The sequence below is a fragment of the Pelophylax lessonae genome, assembly GCF_965119305.1.
Source record: "Pelophylax lessonae genome assembly, chromosome: 8".
NCBI classification, from domain to species: Eukaryota; Metazoa; Chordata; class Amphibia; order Anura; family Ranidae; genus Pelophylax; species Pelophylax lessonae.
Window position 1 is genome coordinate 260,815,809 of NC_138775.1, and position 17,871 is coordinate 260,833,679.

Below are 17,871 nucleotides of genomic sequence, written 5' to 3' on the forward strand. Positions count from 1 at the left end.
ATGAATAATCAAGATATAAACAATAACACCCAAACAAAAAATATATAATTTGGGTGAAAGTATCATAAAAAAGAAAAAAATGAATGAAGATAAAAAACGTTGAAAAATGTTCATCAGTTCATAAAGAACAAAAAAGTTCATAGAGAAAGTGCTGGTGAAGAAATATTGCCGGAAGTGCAGGAAACTCCTACGGTGTGGGAAACAAATTACGCTGTGGTGGTGAGCTAAAATCCATAAATGAGTGAAATGGCCGCTCACCTCCAAGACACTCTAAATGAGTGTTTGTACCAAAGGTAACAAGGTCTCCACTGTAGGGATAGAGGTCCAGTGATGGTTCCTTTAAGGCAAACTCTTAAGGTCCTTATTGGAAAGCCAGCATCAAAGCATCAAGGGGTGAAATCCCAAGTAGGGTTTGGAGCTCAAACCAACGATAAAAGGAGGCACTTCATGGTGTAGTACATTTATAAAACATTTATTTAAACATAAGCATAAGATAATGCACTCACATTTAGGATCAGTAAAAACAGCATATAGTAGCGTGGCAGCGGCAAGGCAATGAAAATCAGGGACTTCCGGTCTTGGCCGAAGACCGGAAGGGATGTCAGACGCTTCTCCCGACGCGTTGCGTCACAGCATGAATGTGACTTTCTTGGAGAAAGTCACGTTCATGCTGTGACGCAACGCGTCGGGAGAAGCGTCTGACGTCACTTCCGGTCTTCGGCCGAGACCGGAAGCCCCTGGATTTCATTGCCTTGCCACTGCCACGCTCTTATATGCTGTTTTTTTTTTATCATTCATCACTTACTATGATATTTATTTGATCTATTTATTTCTACTTATTTATATTGCTGCATATTTTTATTGCGGTATATTTGCACTTATTGTCACTGTGCACACATTACTATATCACCTATTTACATTGATTTGCTGTTGCTTTGCTTGCTCTTAGATGTGTATTCATATTTATTCTTGTGATTTTTATACATATTGGGGTTGATTGAGCGCCGGTTCTATTTATTATTTTATTTTCCTGTATGTATGTGGAGACACTGCTAGGAATTGGCTGCTAATCTTTGGGCCCCATTTTTTATTTATTCTTACTCTATTTAATTCAATATATTTCTTTTATGCTTTTACTACATCTGGTTGAGGGTCAGCACATAGGCTTATCTTATCTTTCCTTACAGTGTAGTAGATTGCTTCAAAATGGAAAAAAAAAACTTGAAAATTGGCTCCCCACTGACAGCTCAATGTATAAACAAGAATCTCCGGCAATAACAAAAATCGGGGGAAAAAATGGCATGGAGTCCCCCCCTCCCAGACCTGAAAGGCCTGGTATGGATCTTGAGGGGGTCCCCACGCCAATTTATTTTTTTAAATGGCGTGAGGTTCTCCCCCAAAATCCATACCAGACCCTTATCTGAGCATGCAGCACAGCAAGTCAGGAGGAGACTCCCTCTGACAGCTGATGACTCACTGGTTGTTAAAGCGGAGTTCCACTCAAAAGTGGAAGCTCCACTTTCCTGCTTCCTCCACTCCCTCTGTTGCCACATTTGGCACCTTTCAGGGTGGGAGGGGGGAGCGGATACCTGTCAAAAAACAGGTACCCACTCCCACCTCTATGTAAGGGCGCCGAGGCGACCTACATCATTTGTGGCCCCACCTCCTTCCCCCCAGCTGGCTTCTGGGAGACCTCAAGGTTTCACTTCCTGTTTCCCTTAGTATGGGTGCCGGCACCTGTACTCGAAGTTGATGGATGGGTCAGCTTCGGGTGTTGACATTGTGGGATTCCTGGGCAGGTACAGTATGTGTCCTTATATTAAAAGTCAGCAGCTAAAGTATTTCTAGCTGCTGACTAGCTGGTGGAACTCCTTAACACCTACTGCCAACACCTTAACAACCAGCTATACACAAACACAAATGCATGAAAACTGCAGGCAAAAACACATAAAAAACGGGGGGGTTGGGGTTAAAAAAGCACCGCAAAACGCGATTAAAAACCGCATCAACCGCATAGATGTGAAGGTGATTGGTTATTATGCACAGCTGCTCCAGACAATGTCTGCTCCAGTTTTTTTGTAAATTTCTCCCAGCGATGGCATCTCTAGGTCTCAAATAAGGTACGTAGTGACAATAAGAAAAAGTTTTATGTAAAAATGTCATTAGCATGTTAACAAGGAGGAAAGTAAAGAACTAGAGATGGAAAAATATTATCAGATTAAACATCAAATTTACCATTTTGGTATCGCTCCCCTTTATTTGTGTAGATGTCTACAAGACAATTTGGAGGTATGTAAGGTGAACAAGCTGCTTAGTGCATAGCACACCTCTGTTCAAGTTGAATAACTTGTGGCCTAGATAGAATCGCTGAAAAAAAAAAAAAACCCGCAAACCTATTTTAGCAGCTCCCAATTGAATAGAAAATATAGAGTATATAACAAAGAAAAAAAAAAAAAGAAAAAACCTCCGCTGTGCAGCAAGAGAAGCTTGTTTTATTCAAGGTGTACAAATTCCCCTCTAATACTGCACGAGATTCATATCATTGTTACCCTTCACAGGCAGAGACTTGTATTAGCTACAGTTCAAGAGCAGATTCATTCGACCCCAGAGAATAATGACTATATTACCAAAGAGTCGCTACGGTATCACTTTGAGAGGAAACTGATTCAAACTCCTATTCAGTTGTTAAGAACAAAAAATGCAGAGAACCAGGTACGTGACGGCTAAGAATATCCTGTCGGCTTTTTGTATTCCAGTTTGCTATGCATTTTGGAGATGTAGGGGAAAAAAAATTATAATTGGTGTCTGCATAAAGTCTCCTCTTGGCGTGACAAGCAGGGCCAAGTTTTCATGCGTTGCCGCTCTAAGATGTGAGTAATTGTATAAAATGGTTCAAGATTAAAGGAGAACTCTGCTAGGTACAATTTCTATGAATAGTATTTAAAATGGCTATGTAGCATAATAACACAAGTATAATACTTTTTATGGAAATCAGTTTTATATGTCTGTGGTTTTGACTGCCTAAAATACATATATAACAATTTGAATTTTTGCACCTGTGCATGGCCACTCAAATAAGAAGGTATAAACAAGAAAAAAGTGATCCTTGGGCCCCTAAGCTGGCCATAGATGGTTCGGAACTCAGCTGGTTTAGCAGGAGCAGGCCGTCATTCGAACCATGTATGGGCAGGCTGAATGTATTCAAGTTTATCGATCAATGAATTTGGGTACAACCAGCCTGCCGAATTTTACATGTGACTATCGCTAGCAGCTGTAGTTGCCGCTAGCAATAATCACTATGTCGTTCCCCCTCCATCCCTCGACGGGAAAACACAATGGCTCCACGGGAGGGATTGCCCCATCAACACTGACTGTGTTGATGGGGGAATCAAGCTATTTTTGTGGTTGCAGGAAAGAAAATTGTTTCATTTATGGCTGGCCTTGGGAGCTTGCTTAGAGGCTAGGCCAAGGCTATACATGAGGCTTTGACTTATGCTAATGCCAGGAGCTAAAGCAGCCTTTCCTAACCTTTTCAACACAGAGGGACGCTTGAAATATCTTTCTGGTCTCAAGGAACCCCTACTAAAAGTTACTATATCTCACTCATGATACATTGGTGTGATGGTCAGTAGGAAGAATGCCCCTTAAATTTGTGGTCATTGGGAAGATATAACCCTTTAGAGATAGCAAAAAATCTCAATGGTGTCAGCGGTTACTTATCAGAAATTGCTAATTGCTCAAGGAACCCCTAGCAAACCTCTGAAGGAACCCTAAGGTTCCATGGAACCCTGGTTGATAAACCCTGGTCTAAAGTGACTCTAAACTCTGATTTAAATTTGCAGTAAACTTATGTTTGAAATTTGTACCTATTATGAGATTATTACCTATTATGAGATACTCACATCAGCTCTAGCCGATGACATCACTGCACATGAGCAGCGATGCTCTGAATTCAGGGCACACTGAGTGTGCTGTGAATCCAGAGGGCCATGGCACATGCATGAGAGGGACATCATTGTGCCTTGGCCATTCAAACGGCCGAGAACGCGAACCTGGAAGGAAGACTGGATGAGGATAAGAGCACCTGCAGCAGTGACATGCAGCACTAGAGGGCTAAGTTTTAAAAGTAGGTCTGCAATAATATACTAGTACATGGTGCATACTAGCACATTATGGCATCAACCTGCAGGGGGACCATTTTTTTTCTGAGTTTATTACCACTTGAAAAAAATTAAAATATTCAATAATATATTCCTAACTCCATGAAATCCCTTCTATTGCTCTCAGCCTCCTCCAAATCTCTAAATTTTATTTTTTGTTGCTGCTGTGATCAAACTTCCTGTTAGAGGGTGACTACACTAATTTTTCATGGTCCAACTGTATGTAGGAACATCTCTCTTGTTCGCTTCCGAGATGGACTATGAACTATGGCCGTCGTCTCCAAACTGTGGCTTGGGGGCCGGATGCAGCCCTTTGCTAGCCTTTACCTGGCCCTTGAGTCACTATTCTTCCCACGGATACGAGACACTATTCTGGCAACTGACATCAACAATGGAGCACTATTCCTCCCAATGATATTAACAATGGAGCACTATTCCTGCCCCTCATACCAAATGTGGGGATGTTTACTTCCACTGATGCCAGGGAAATTTCCACGTGCACTGGCCTCAGTCCGCACCCCTAAAGTCTGAAAGACAATAAACTGGCTCATTGTTTGGAGAGTTTGGAGACCCCTGGACTATGTGATTTGTAGTGTACATAGAGAAGTGCACATGACTGCACTGCTTGTTCCAAACAAATGGAAGTCAGAAGGAAAAGAAGAGGTTTGGGAGCTCACAGGGGAGGTTACAATGAGGCAGGAAAACACAAATTAAAATTAAATTACAGGGCCATTAAGTAGTGGAGAGGTATGGATTATTTTTGGAGAAGAAGGATATAGTTTAGTGTTACTTTAAGTAGTCCTGAAGTGTATTGTACTTGTACTGTCTACCCTCAAGTTGTAAAGCGCTGCGTAAACTGTCGGCGCTATATAAATACTATATAATAATAATAATATCAAGCTAATCAAGAAACGCCATCCATACTGTATGGACAGCACCATACTGCTAGCCAGTGCTGTATCCTGGCCTAGGCCAACAAGGCCCAGGCCTAGGGCGGCACTTTGCAGGGGGGCAGCAAAAAAATATTTTTTTATACAAATAAGTGAAATAATCCTATAATTACAATTAGTGGCAGCAAACACAAGTCCAACTATCTTAAAAGAGTAATCTTACTAAACCCATGACATAAGGCTGTACTAATGGGCATTGATAAGGCTGCACTGGTGACCACTGATGAGGCCCAACCTGATATGCTGCACTGACGGGCAGTAAAGAGGCGGCACTGATAAGGTTGCACTGATGAGGCTGAACATATGGGAACTGATGAAGCTATGCTGATGGGCACTGATAGTGGTTATGGTCTGTGGTTTACAGATGACAGGGTGGGTCATAAACAGGAAGGGGTGTGGCCTTTACAGGAAGGGGTGGGTCATATTAAAATTAGGGGGTGTTCAAGTTTAGTCAGGCCTAGGGCAGCACAAAACCTAAATACACCACTGCTGCTAGCCATTCATTTGTGCATGAATTTGCATCTAAATACCTTTTTTTCCACGATAGTTTTGCAGTCACATGACCATTCAGCCTTCCTTTTGGTACGCTCTCTGCATTACCAGTGGGTAGAAACATAGCTGGTGCAAGGCTGAGGGAGATACCTTCTCAATTTTTGCGGGTGACAATGATGCTACAATTTTAGCAGCAGTCCTGAAGCATTGTCAGACCATGAAGAAGCAATGTGGAACAGGAAAAAGTGGCAGGATTACCATGTTAAAATGCAGTACAGTACTGTGGATTGTAGTAATAGAAACATGGAGTAATGCAAAGTTCACAGTCTAAAAATGCTTTTTGATGAACATACACTTTAAGCTTGCCTATGACACTAAACCCACCTTTGTCACCCAGCTGCCAAATTCCTAAACTTCAGATGGCAGTATGGGCTCTGATGTAGCGATACCCCCGCAGGAACCACTAGTATATTTGGGTCCTCTGTTCATCCCAGAGCCCTGGGCAGGGCACCCACCCCTGCTGACACCACCAAGGTACCTTGGCCGGGCATAATACAGTACCCCTTTAAGACTTGCCCACCCATCCTGCAGGACTAAAGATGTAAACAATAGCTCTCAGGCTGGGGAATTTTCCTTAAGTGAGCAAAGGAAGAGTAACAAGAACACATGGCTAACTCACTTGTAAGGCCTTAGTCAGAGAAGAATAAGTTTAGGCTCCCGAAAGTTCGGCAAATCTACCACCCACAACTAATCTACGCATTGAGTTTTTCTGCCAGCTCAGATGGGGCCCTTAAGCTGGTGCAAAGTGAAGGATGCAGTCCCTTTAAGAAGTGAAGAAATAGAATAACCCCTATTGGCAGTACAGTGGTTTGCAGAGTTCTCCTTAATATGATATGAATGAGTGGGAAAGGTTCCCTTAGGTCAGGAATGTAAGGTGTATTTCCCTTTAAATAGAGAAGTTAAACTTGAACAGATCACTCCTTCCCTGGATGACTTGAACTCGAGTTAAGTTAAAGTAAACACAGTGCTTTGCCTAGCAGGGCATAGTGGGGTTAACTAAGTTAGGTAAGTAGTATTCGTGGAAACAGTTAAGAATGGTAAACTGCAGCAATAGATGGGCTCTGGCACATGTGCTGCTTGCAAAGGTCTATACTGAAGAATGTCCTTGAACTTGAAATACCTCGAATGGAAAGACAAGTTTGCAACAAGCATAGGTGTGCACAGCCAATTTCATTAGGGTGTGCATTCGACACACACATGTGTGTGAGGCAGGAGAGAACGTTGCAGCAAATGGTGGATGTTGCCAAATTGAGAGGGAGGATCTTAAAGGGGCATTAAATACCAGGAGTGTACTACATTCCGGAGTTCAGGATTCAGGAGCGCGTTATGTACAGAGTGCAAAGTTCAAAGTTCAGGAGTGCGTTACGTACAGAGTGCAGGGTTCAAAAATACGCTATGTACCGAGTGCATGGTTCAAGAATGCACTATGTTCAGAGTGCAGGTTTCAGGAGTGCGCTACCTACAGAGTGCAGGTTTCAGGAGTGCGCTATGTACTGAGTGTAGGGTTCAGGAGTGCGTTATGTACAGAGTGCAGGGTTCAGTAGTACACTACGTACAGGGTGCAGGGTTCAAGAGTGTGCAGTGTACAGAGTTAAGCATGGTATGTACAAAAGGCAGGGTCTAGGACTGCATACCTCACTGGCCTCTTTAATCCAAAATGGATTCCCTATTCCCCCCAAATCTCTCTCCTCCCCAGTACAGAGTTCTCCTCAAACCCATATCCCCATCCTCAACAGGATTACCATCACAACGCCCACCCCCATCCCCACAGAGACCTCAGGTACAGAGCGCCTCCGTGCGCAGGGCGGGATATTTTCTTCCTTCCAGGCTCCTCCACGTAGTCTGTCCTCAGACAAATTAGAGCCGAGGAGAAGACCTAGTGGAAGATTTCTTGTCTGTATGCTCTGTTACACAGGTGGCGGGGAGAGATATGCAGATGAGGACAATAGATGCCTGGTACTAAAATTCGCATTGGCACTCACTCCTAGCCCCCACCCCGCCATTCCTGTATATCACAGTAGCTGCAGCTGCTCAGAGAGGATGGCAGGCTTCTGTGTTTAGAAGTGAAGTTACTGAGTAGCAAGCACAGCGCCAGGTGATAAGGGTGTGCCTGGGCACATCCGCCACACCCTGTTTGCATACCTATGGCAACAAGAGTAACGCTAAGTGTGTTAGGAACCCTTTCATCCGATCCTTATGCAATGAAGAGCGAAGTAAAGAGTGTCCGATTGGGGGAACCCCTTGTTCATTGAAGATGCACCTGTGATTACTTCTGTGATTCTGCAGCAAACAGGTCTCCACTAGTCTTCCTCTCACAGGACACCCGGCTTTCCAGTGTCAATTTCGGCTTTCTGGCCTAACCTGGTCCAGTCCAGGCCCACGTGGCACCACACAACTTTCGCACATGCTTCCTTCCAGCAGCAAAGTCTCTCCTAAACACCCTCTCTGTGTTTCGGGGCTTTTGCTTTTATCTGCTCCCACCCCCTAGTGTTTGTTCTTGGGCTATGTAGTTTGTTTCCTAGCTAAATTTCAAGGAAAGTTCTGCTTTCAACATACAATTCCCAGTAGCCTCTGCATTCCTGTATTGGGACTTATGATGAGCAGAATGGCTACCCACTGTCATCTTGTGGTCAAATATAATTCTTCAATAAAGTAACAGTGCACAGTGTTACACTGATATTTGATGGCTGAATGATCAGGTGAGCTAGTGCTAGGAGCATGGTTTCGAAACCCAGGATCCATAGGGACATAGGGATCAATTGGGATGTAAACACGGGTACTGGCAGTCACCATAACAGTTCAACACTGGTCTTTAAGATGTTTTAGCCTAGGTCAGGTTAATGCAAAAACCCCGGCTTTAACTTTCTACTCTTAAAATTGCTCCTACCCCCTTCTAACTCTTTTCTAGCTACTTTGTAGAAGGAAAAAGGCTTATACTTACATATTCTCAGGGCACTCCTGTCTGGTCACATGATCTCCCCAGCAGCCGGCTTCAGGAGAGAGGAGAGAACTCTAACAATGGCTAGCTTACGTGGTAACGTCGCCCCCTTGGGCTTACTATGGGGCATCCATTGTCACACTCCCTTCTGTCCCCTACAGCCACCACTGAGAGCTGTTCGTGTGATTGGACCAAAGCACCCTCAAAATAGCTAAGTATATGCAGCTTCCTTTACAGGGATGTTAGAATGGGAGTTATGGGGGGGGGGGGGGTTAGTATGGGAGCAGATTTAAGATTAGAGAGTTATAGCCTAGAATTCCACTTTAGACCTTAGCTTATTTATAATTTTGGATAGAGTAGGGACTAGATAAAACCCTTGCCAGATTTTCACTTTTTGCTGTCTGTATCATATTGGGAAGGTTTTCCTTTAGCTTCCCCGGAAACTGGGGAAAGAAAACCTCTCCAAAGTAAGGAGAAATCCCATCTTAAACAGTCTCTGAAACAAGTCTCCCTACTGGAAGATTTCCACTCACTATCACTAACCCATATATCCCAAATGAAATATTTCTCTCTTGTGGAGATACAGGTAGCAGTATAATCCTGACATTGGTTGTAAACTCTCACCACTCTATCCAAAACTTAAAAAAAAAAAAGTTTGGGCTTTAGATACACTTTTAATAATGCACAGCAATATATATTTTTGTATTACCAAGGTTTTAACAAAAACAAAAAAAAAAGAAATGGTGTCAGTGGAGACCTACTTTTAACTATTCATGACTCTTCTGAGTCTCCTGTTTTTGCAGATTAGTACTCTCCTGCAACATTTGGTGGAACACAACACAGGACCGCTTTCGAAGGTCTCTCCAATAAAGTATCTAGAATTGGTACAACATTTACGAATGGCAAGCTTGGAAGAAATTGAAGGCCTATGGAAGCGTTTTTCAGGAAGGCTGCATTACAGGTAAAGTAAACATGAGTGTGTCAAGGGATATTTGTGTTACTCAATGGCCGACAAGGTGAATTTACCCTATACCATCCCCAGATTTGTGACCTCCATAGAATACAATCTAATGCTAGCCTAAACCATAAATGTATATGTAAGGGATTGTGCATTCCAAAGCAAAGTCATAAATTTGCTCATTAAGAATGGTAACAAACATGACATTGCTTCCAAAACGCACTGTATTTAAGCATATCCTATCATCTAGAGACCCTCCAGCATTGTAATACCAGTCTTTGACAACCTTTCATAGGAAAACATAAACTGAAATTTATGTATGGCCCCCTGGCTAAGTCAGGGGCTGTAGTTGAGCCCCCCCTAGATCAAAATCAAGATCAAGATGACCACCACCACTGCTGTAGGGTACTGGCACTGGTTGTCAATAGAACAAGGAAGCCCCTGATAGTGCCTTGCTCTCTTTTGTGGTAAGTCAACGGCCTCAGCTAATAAAATTCCCCCATATTGTTACACATTCCTTGGGAAGTTCTGACTTTAAATACCAGTTTTGCTGTATGGCCTTGACCTTTGGCCTTTTTCAGATTCTTAAAGTGACTCTGTCATGAGAAAAGAATGGGGGCTGCCATTGCTGGTCCTCTTTCCATAATGCTATTAACTTGGCTTTGTCTGGATCCAGACTTTTAAGTATTGGAACCAGAGCTGTGCCAGATTAGTGTTCGAATTCCTCTTCTCCATATTTGTTCTAGGTCACTGACTAACACCATGGCAGCCAGACAAATTCAGCAACGGAAGCCCCCATATATTTGGCATAAAAAACTTTGCTGAAAATCAACACATTTTCAAGGAACCCGGAAAGTATTTGCAGCGCTTCACTTTTTCCACATTTTGTTATGTTACAGCCTTATTCCAAAATGGATTGAATTCATTATTTTCCTCAAAATTCTTTAACCACTTGCCGTCTGCTCACGTTGAGCCTACTGCGGCAAAGTGGTTAGTTATCGTCTGGCGACGTAGACCTACATCACCAGACACTCCCCTTTCTCGGCGGGGCGCGCGGCTGGAGGCTCGCTCCCACTGTATTCAGTCACAGCGGGAGTCGGGCCAGGGGAGGAGCAGCGGCGATCACCGCTGCTCTTCCCCGATCGTCGGGGAATCGAGTGTGGAGATCCGCCTGCTTGTGTAAACACAAGCGGGCGGATCTCCTAAGTGACAGGCAGGCTCAGATTGCAGGGTTCAGCATAGTTGAACCCTCGATCTGTCCTTGTGTCACACAGTCACCTCCCCCCCCCCCCACACACGTTAGTAAGCACCAGGCATACATTAACCCCTCCCTCTCCAATAAAGTTAACCCCTTCCCTGCCAGTGTCATTTTTACAGTAACAGTGCATATATATAGCAATGATTACTGCAGTAATGTCCCTGGTACCCCCAAAAGTGTCAAAAATGTCAGTCAAGGGTCTGATCTGTCCGCCGCAATGTCGCAGTCCCGCAAAAAAAATCGCAGATCGCCGCCATTACGCGTTAAAAAAAAAAAACACCAAAAATGACAGAAATCTTTCCCTTTGTTGGTAAACGCAATAACTTTCGCGCAAATCAATCAAAATATGCTTATTGTGATTTTTTTTTTTACCAAACATAGGTAGCATAAAACAAATTGGCCAAAAATTTAAAAGAAATTAGATTTTTAAATTTTTTTGGGGGGAATTTCACATAAAAAATGTTAAAAATATTGTTATTTTTTTCAAAATAAACGCTCTTTTTTTGTTTATAGCGCAAAAAGTAAAAATTGCACAGGTGATCAAATACCACCAAAAGAAAGCTCTGTTTGTGATAAAAAAAGGACATAAATTTTGTTTGGGTGCGGCGTCGCATGACCGCGCAATTGTCAGTTAAAGTCGCACAGTGCCGAATCGCAAAAAGTGGCCCAGACGTAAGACAGCAAAATCCTCCGGCGGTATAGTGGTTAAACAATACCCCATAATGACAACATGAAAAAAGTGTGTTTGAGATCTTTGCAAAATTATTAAAAAGAAAATAAAAAGACATGTACATAAGTATTCACAGTCTTTGCCATGACACTCAAAATTGAGCTCAGTCGCATCCTGTTTCCACTGATAATCCTTGAGGTGTTTCTACAACTTGCTTGGAGTCCACCTGTGGAAAATTCAGTTGGTTGGACCTGATTTGCAAAAGAACACATCTGTTTATATAAGGTACCACAGTTAACAGTGCATGTCAGAGCACAAACCAAGCCATAAAGTCCAAGGAATTGTCAGTAGACCTCCGAGACAGGATTGTATCCAGGCACAGATCTGGGGAAGGGTACAGAAAAATTTCTGCAGCATTGAAGGTTCCAATGAGCACAGTGGCCTCCATCATCTGTAAATGTAAGAAGTTTGGAACCACCAGGACTCTTCCTAGAGTGAGCCGCCCAGCCAAACTGGGGGAGAAAGGCCTTAGTCAGGGATGCTAGGATTATGCTTTATTTAAATGTTATATAGTCATGCTTAATTGAATGTTGGAGTTTGATTTTAACTTTAAGATTTTACTGAAAATCTCTCCCTTTGCAACTTAGACATTTTTGTTGTTAAGGATGTAAATTTCCTCCCATTGTTATCTGAGTTGTGAGAACATTTTTGTTTGCAGGATATTTTGCTATTCTGAAAAGTTGTTTCTTGAGTTTGCTTTTCCTGTTGTATATACATCTGTTTCCTTTATGTAAAGGTATATTTTAAAGGGTAGAAAACAAAAAGAAGAAGTTGCATGGAAGGCTCAAACAAGGGTGTGAGGTGGATAAAACCTTTGGTACTTTATTGAGATAAGGTAAAATGCGGAGGCAATATACAATTACAAATAACACATAGAGCTCATGGACACTGGATAAAATCAAAGTAAAGGGTTCTACCTCTAAGAAGACGCTGGTGACACCCCACACTATGGCTCCACCCACCACCCAATCAACACAGAGGCCACTAGAATGGCCCACCACCCCAATCAACTACCAGATCCTGAATCCAGTGACTGAATAAGTGTTTGAAAAAATGTGGTATAGCAGTCAAACAGGTCTTGGTGTAAGACTCACAGAGGGATGGTGATTGGCAGAGATGTGTATGATAGTAAATCCAAGAGTGAATTGGAACTTGGAAGGGAGGGGGGGCTGGATGTGACAGGCTCAAAAGACTGAAGTTCCTCCCACTGGGATCAGGAAATTAGGCTTAGGTTCTCCACAGCATCAAACTCCGGTATAAGGCATGATTGACAAAAGAAAGTCCTTAATTGTGGCAACAGTAATTGTCAAAACATGTAAGGCAATGACAAAACAAGTAATGTACGACAGTTCAGCAGCACAGCATGTAGCAATTAAGCAAGCACAGAGTCAGGCACTATGTGAAGCTCTTCTACTCTCGAAACCCCTGGGTCACCTTATGGGGGTACACTCACCAACTTCTGGGTGTGAGCCGTGGTCATAGTCCTCCTGGATTAGTGGAGATAGAGATGAATGGCCCAGTGGTGGTATAAGAAATGTAGATTGTCCCTCTGTACCCAGGTGAGTGATTGAGAGGAGGCTTCACAGATCCAGCAAGCAAAGTAAAGCACAATGCAGCAGCAGCTTCAAGCAAGCAGACATATCTAGCAGCCAGCTGGTGTCAGACAGACAGTTGTAGGCCAGCACTCACGTATCAATTTAAGTAAAGTTCAAGAGGTTCCACGGGGTGCAGGTATGGGATGCCCGAATACATAAAAGGATAGATGGAGATGCCAGAGTGCCGACCGGATGAGCGGGAGATGGCCACGATCGCTGTGGGATGGACACTGTAGGCAGACTTCAGCTGTTCAGAGCGGCTGTTCAGAGCGGTGGCAACAGCGTGGAGAGCCGGGTGGTGGGCAGAGCCGGAGGTGTGACCGCGTGTGACGTCAACGCGTTTCGCGTGACGCAGCACGCTTCTTCAGGACGTAACTTGCGTCACCCACGCCAGTCTATAAATACCGGAAGCCAAACATTCATTGGTCGCAAAATTTTGCAACGCTTTCAAACAAACTTCTTTCACATTGTCATTATGGGGTATTGTTTGTAGAATTTTGAAGTAAATATTGAATTTGATCCATATTTGAATAAGGCTGTAACATAACAAAATGTCGAAAAAGTGAAGCGCTGTGAATATTTCCAAAATGCACTGTATATGTATATATATATATATATATATATATATATATATATATATATATATATATATATATATAAATTCTCTATTAATAATAGTTATTAGAATTAGTTATTAAGTTGTTCATTTTTTTTTTTTTTACTTTTTTATATATATATTTTTTTTTTTTTCAGGCGCTGGATATTAGATGCTATTCCAGCCATCGGAAACCATTTCTCACTAAGGTTTCTAAAACTGAAACTGAAGGAACTGTCAGAGTTTGAAGCAGCACAGGCTGTACCGCTGGCCTTACATTTAATTAAAGCGGATCGTGAAGCAATAGCCGAAGCTAAGGTACGTCTTGTCTGAGTGTTATTAAAATACTTCACACATGGCAATGCAGCCTGTTCACACACGTCACACTACCGTACATTGCAATCATCACTATTTCTGCTAATGTCCTTTTGTATTTGATTTAAAGTGGACCTATTATTAAAATTCACACCTCACATGAATCAGTAGAAAACATGTCAGCTATAAAACATCACAGCTATTTAGAGTAAACCTGTACCTCCTTTTTGCCATAAATTAAAAGCGCTTCTCCTGAGCTACCTTGTGTGACCTGAAACTTAGGTTAAAAAATCACACAGTCTCTGATGGCTACCAATAAAATGAAATGACCTCTGAGAGTCCAGCAAAAGTTCTGGACTTAGGTCACTGGACTCCAAACTTGGTGAAGGTCCTAAATGAATAAGATGATTGCTAAAGTGTGGTGGCCTTAGAGGATTAGTGGAAGTTGGATAGGGTTCTTGGGAAAGTTCATTTTTGTAGAGTGAAAGGATGAGAGCACCAGATATATTTGCTATTTGTCACAATAAAAGAGTCTATAAAGAGTTGTCAGCCGACATATTTTTGAGGTTATACACAAACCTCACTTCACCGGGGCTTAGGCTTATTGTGCAGGAGGAATATAGATGAGTGGATATGCTGTAGTAAGACAACCTAACTGAGTAATAAACTAAAACCAGCCATAGATGGACTAAATCTCGGCTGGTTCAGCAGGGACTGCTTGAGATTTGATCCATCTATGGCCAGGGTGGTTTTACTGAATTTGATCCATCGATCAACTTCAGTACAAGCAGCCTGTCAGTTTTTTTTATGCAGTCACTGCCAGCAGCTATAGATGCCGGCATTGATCATTGTGTCCTGCCGGCAGAACACATTAGCACAGTGGGAGGTATTCCCTCATCAACAGTGACTGTGTTGATGGGGGAATCTAGCAATTTTCTTTCCTTCCACCCATGATGGTAGGACGGAGGATTGCATAATCTATGAACTACCTAAATGAATGGTCCTTACTAATGATGGCCAGATGAGCAGGCTGAAATTCAAGCCATGGGTGTCCCTGGTATCACCATTCTGCCCGACATCCCTAGTCTGAAAATTAAGAGAGCCAAGTGGAAATTTTTTGGTTGAATAGTGACTGTGGTCAATCAGCTGCAACCACTGTTCAAGTATTATGACAACTGTTGGCTGTCAAAATATAATAGCTGGCAAGGTAGATGCCTCCATCCACACTGTGTATAGTGGATGCAGGAATCAAAATATTCTACTTGTTCAACCCCAGGTGCTGAAGAAGAGAAATCTAAAAATGTATGGCCAGCCTAAGAATTTAAGCTCAATAATAACCACTCATCAAGATTCCTCCTGCACAATAAACCTAAGCCCTGATAGAGAGGAATTTGTGTATAACTTCCGAAATGTGTTGGATGTAAACTTTTTTATAGACTCTTTGGACTTTTTGAAAAAAAAAAATCATATCTGGACTGATCCCTATGGTTTATTTGCTCCCTTCCCTTTATTTAAAAAAAAAATAAAAAAGCCTAAGGGTCAGACTCAGACAAATTTAGTTATATTAAATAAGGCGAGCAAAGTCATTCATTATTATTGTTATCATTAATTATATTATAGGTATTTATATAGCTCCGTCTTTTTACACATCGCATACTGAACATGTACATTAGTAAGCCTGAATATTCGGCTATATTGTTATTTTTAAATGTTTAGCTGAAAACTTCAAAAGAAATGTACTTCCCTAATAATGTCCTCCTGACCACGTAATACAAATGCAAGTAGAGTGGACGTTAATGCCCAGCCACCACACATATGCCTCTGCGACGGTCTGAGGTTGTGTGTCAAGAGCGCGCTCACTGAGTGCTCCCAGCGCAGTGACTGGGTTGTAACAGACTGCTGTCAGTCATGACTTCTGATCAGGAACCAGCAGGATGTGCTCTTGATCATGTGAGAACCAATTACTGCAGTCACGTGATCGGGAAGCCTTGCCGCAACCTCAGTGAATTAAAACCAATTTAAATGGCTGCCAGGAGGTGGCGTGAAGGGGTTAATAATCATCTTGATAGTGCCTGGATTGGATAGTAACGTCCCATAGATTTGAATAGCCTGTACCTATACTTTGGAAGAAAGAGCCTATAAGTCTATATAAAGGAGGAAGCCACCATTTAAGAGAGGTAAGTTGGACACAGGGGCGAGGGGTGGATTATCTTAGCATAGGTTAGGGGTGTAGAGAGAGGGGGCTGTCAACTTTTTTTTATCTAAACATGAACGTATTCTGTAAGTGTTAATTGCATTCTGTAATGCCACATTGGTATCCAACAATACAGGATGATGTACTGAAGCCAATTATGGCAATTTGAGAATTAGTGGTTTATAAATAACATGCATATTTTCCTCCTACAGGACTTGCTTGAGGCTGTTAATGCCCACTGTGGCCCCCTAGTACGGAAAGTGGGCTATCTGGCCTATGGATCACTGGTCCACAAATTCTGCAGCGAGACACAATATTGCTCAGAAGAAGCTCTGCAGGTAATCACCAGACATGCTATTGCCTGATTAGGAATTTGCAGCATTCTCCTACAGACTGGAAACTATGACATATTCCTAAAAGTGACTATATCTCTTTGAAAAAAAAGGTGCAGGTATAATGTGCAGACGTCTACAGAGCTTTGACTGCCCTTTCTATGATGAACACATCTCCAACATTTCCTGGCAGCGTCCAAGGGTGCCAGCTCTCCTCATGTTCTTTTTGGCTCTTCATAAACTTAAAGCGTCTCTGTCACTAAACTCAAAGCTGGAGTATAATTTGTTCCATATGGCCAGATGCTGCTGTAATCCAGGGAAATTATCCCCTAAAGTCTCTGCAGAAACTGACAATTCCAGGGGTGTCGATCATCTATGTCCCACTGCACTTAGGGCGTTCTCCCACTGACTGCTACATCACTATTGTGTCTTATGGTGACATGGAGGTCAGCAGTAGGCACAGATGTGTAGCACTAAGCCCCACAAGGCCTGCTGATTTTGTCCCAGGCTCTTTCCCACAGTAAACAGTCTAAGGGTTGCATTTTTAAAAGTTTGTTGCAGGTTAATTTGGCTGGATCTTAGAGAAGCTGTAGGATATTCAAAACACAGAACAGTATTGAGAAGACACTCTTCTCTTTGCAGCTACTTCCTAAGCAGTCCCTTCAGCTATAGGACAGACAACCAACAGCACTGGAACACCATAAGTAATGTACCAGGCAAGCCTTAGTATTAGTGCACCAGGAGTTAACAGCAGCAACAGTCTTAATGTTCCTTCACTCAGGTCTGTGCTCACAGTGTCCCCAGGTACTTGGATACCATCCTCCAGACTCAGGCAGAATCTTCCAGACCGAATCTCCAGTGAAACCTTGCTCTTAGCTTTAAAGAATTTGCAGCAGCATAGCCCCCCCCCCCCCCCAGATGTGCACAGCTGGGACCTCGGGGAGCACAAGCAGAGCCATCAGTTGAGCTGCCTTCTGGCTGGGAATCTCTCCTTGAGAAAAAGAACCCTGCTGTCTAAGGCTCGAAACAATTTATGTACTCTCCTAGCCACCATCTGGCTATCCTCCCACAGGCATTGGCTGGAGCCATATAAATATTCAGGCTGCTAATTTGACTCCCTGGGCCACCACATTCTGGAAACTTCCTGCAGCTCTTGGCAGTATGGGCAGTGGGGGAAAAAATATTTCCTTTTTTAATTCATACATATAACTTTTACTCCAGCTTCTGGTTTAGCAACAGAGTCACGTTACCCACATTGGTGCTAGTCTACAAATTCCCTTCATTACCAGACCAT

General features: G+C 42.7%; 1 protein-coding gene across 1 annotated transcript in view; it reads left to right on the top strand.

The window, feature by feature from the left end:
• The window catches only part of LOC309562240 (vitellogenin-1-like), a 186,376-nt gene that overhangs the window by 21,776 nt on the left and 146,729 nt on the right, over positions 1–17,871 (top strand). The window contains exons 4-7 of the mRNA XM_082266361.1: positions 2,559–2,712; positions 9,404–9,561; positions 13,895–14,054; positions 16,458–16,583. Coding sequence (XP_082122487.1) covers positions 2,559–2,712; positions 9,404–9,561; positions 13,895–14,054; positions 16,458–16,583 — 598 coding nt within the window. The remainder of the gene's footprint in view (positions 1–2,558; positions 2,713–9,403; positions 9,562–13,894; positions 14,055–16,457; positions 16,584–17,871) is intronic.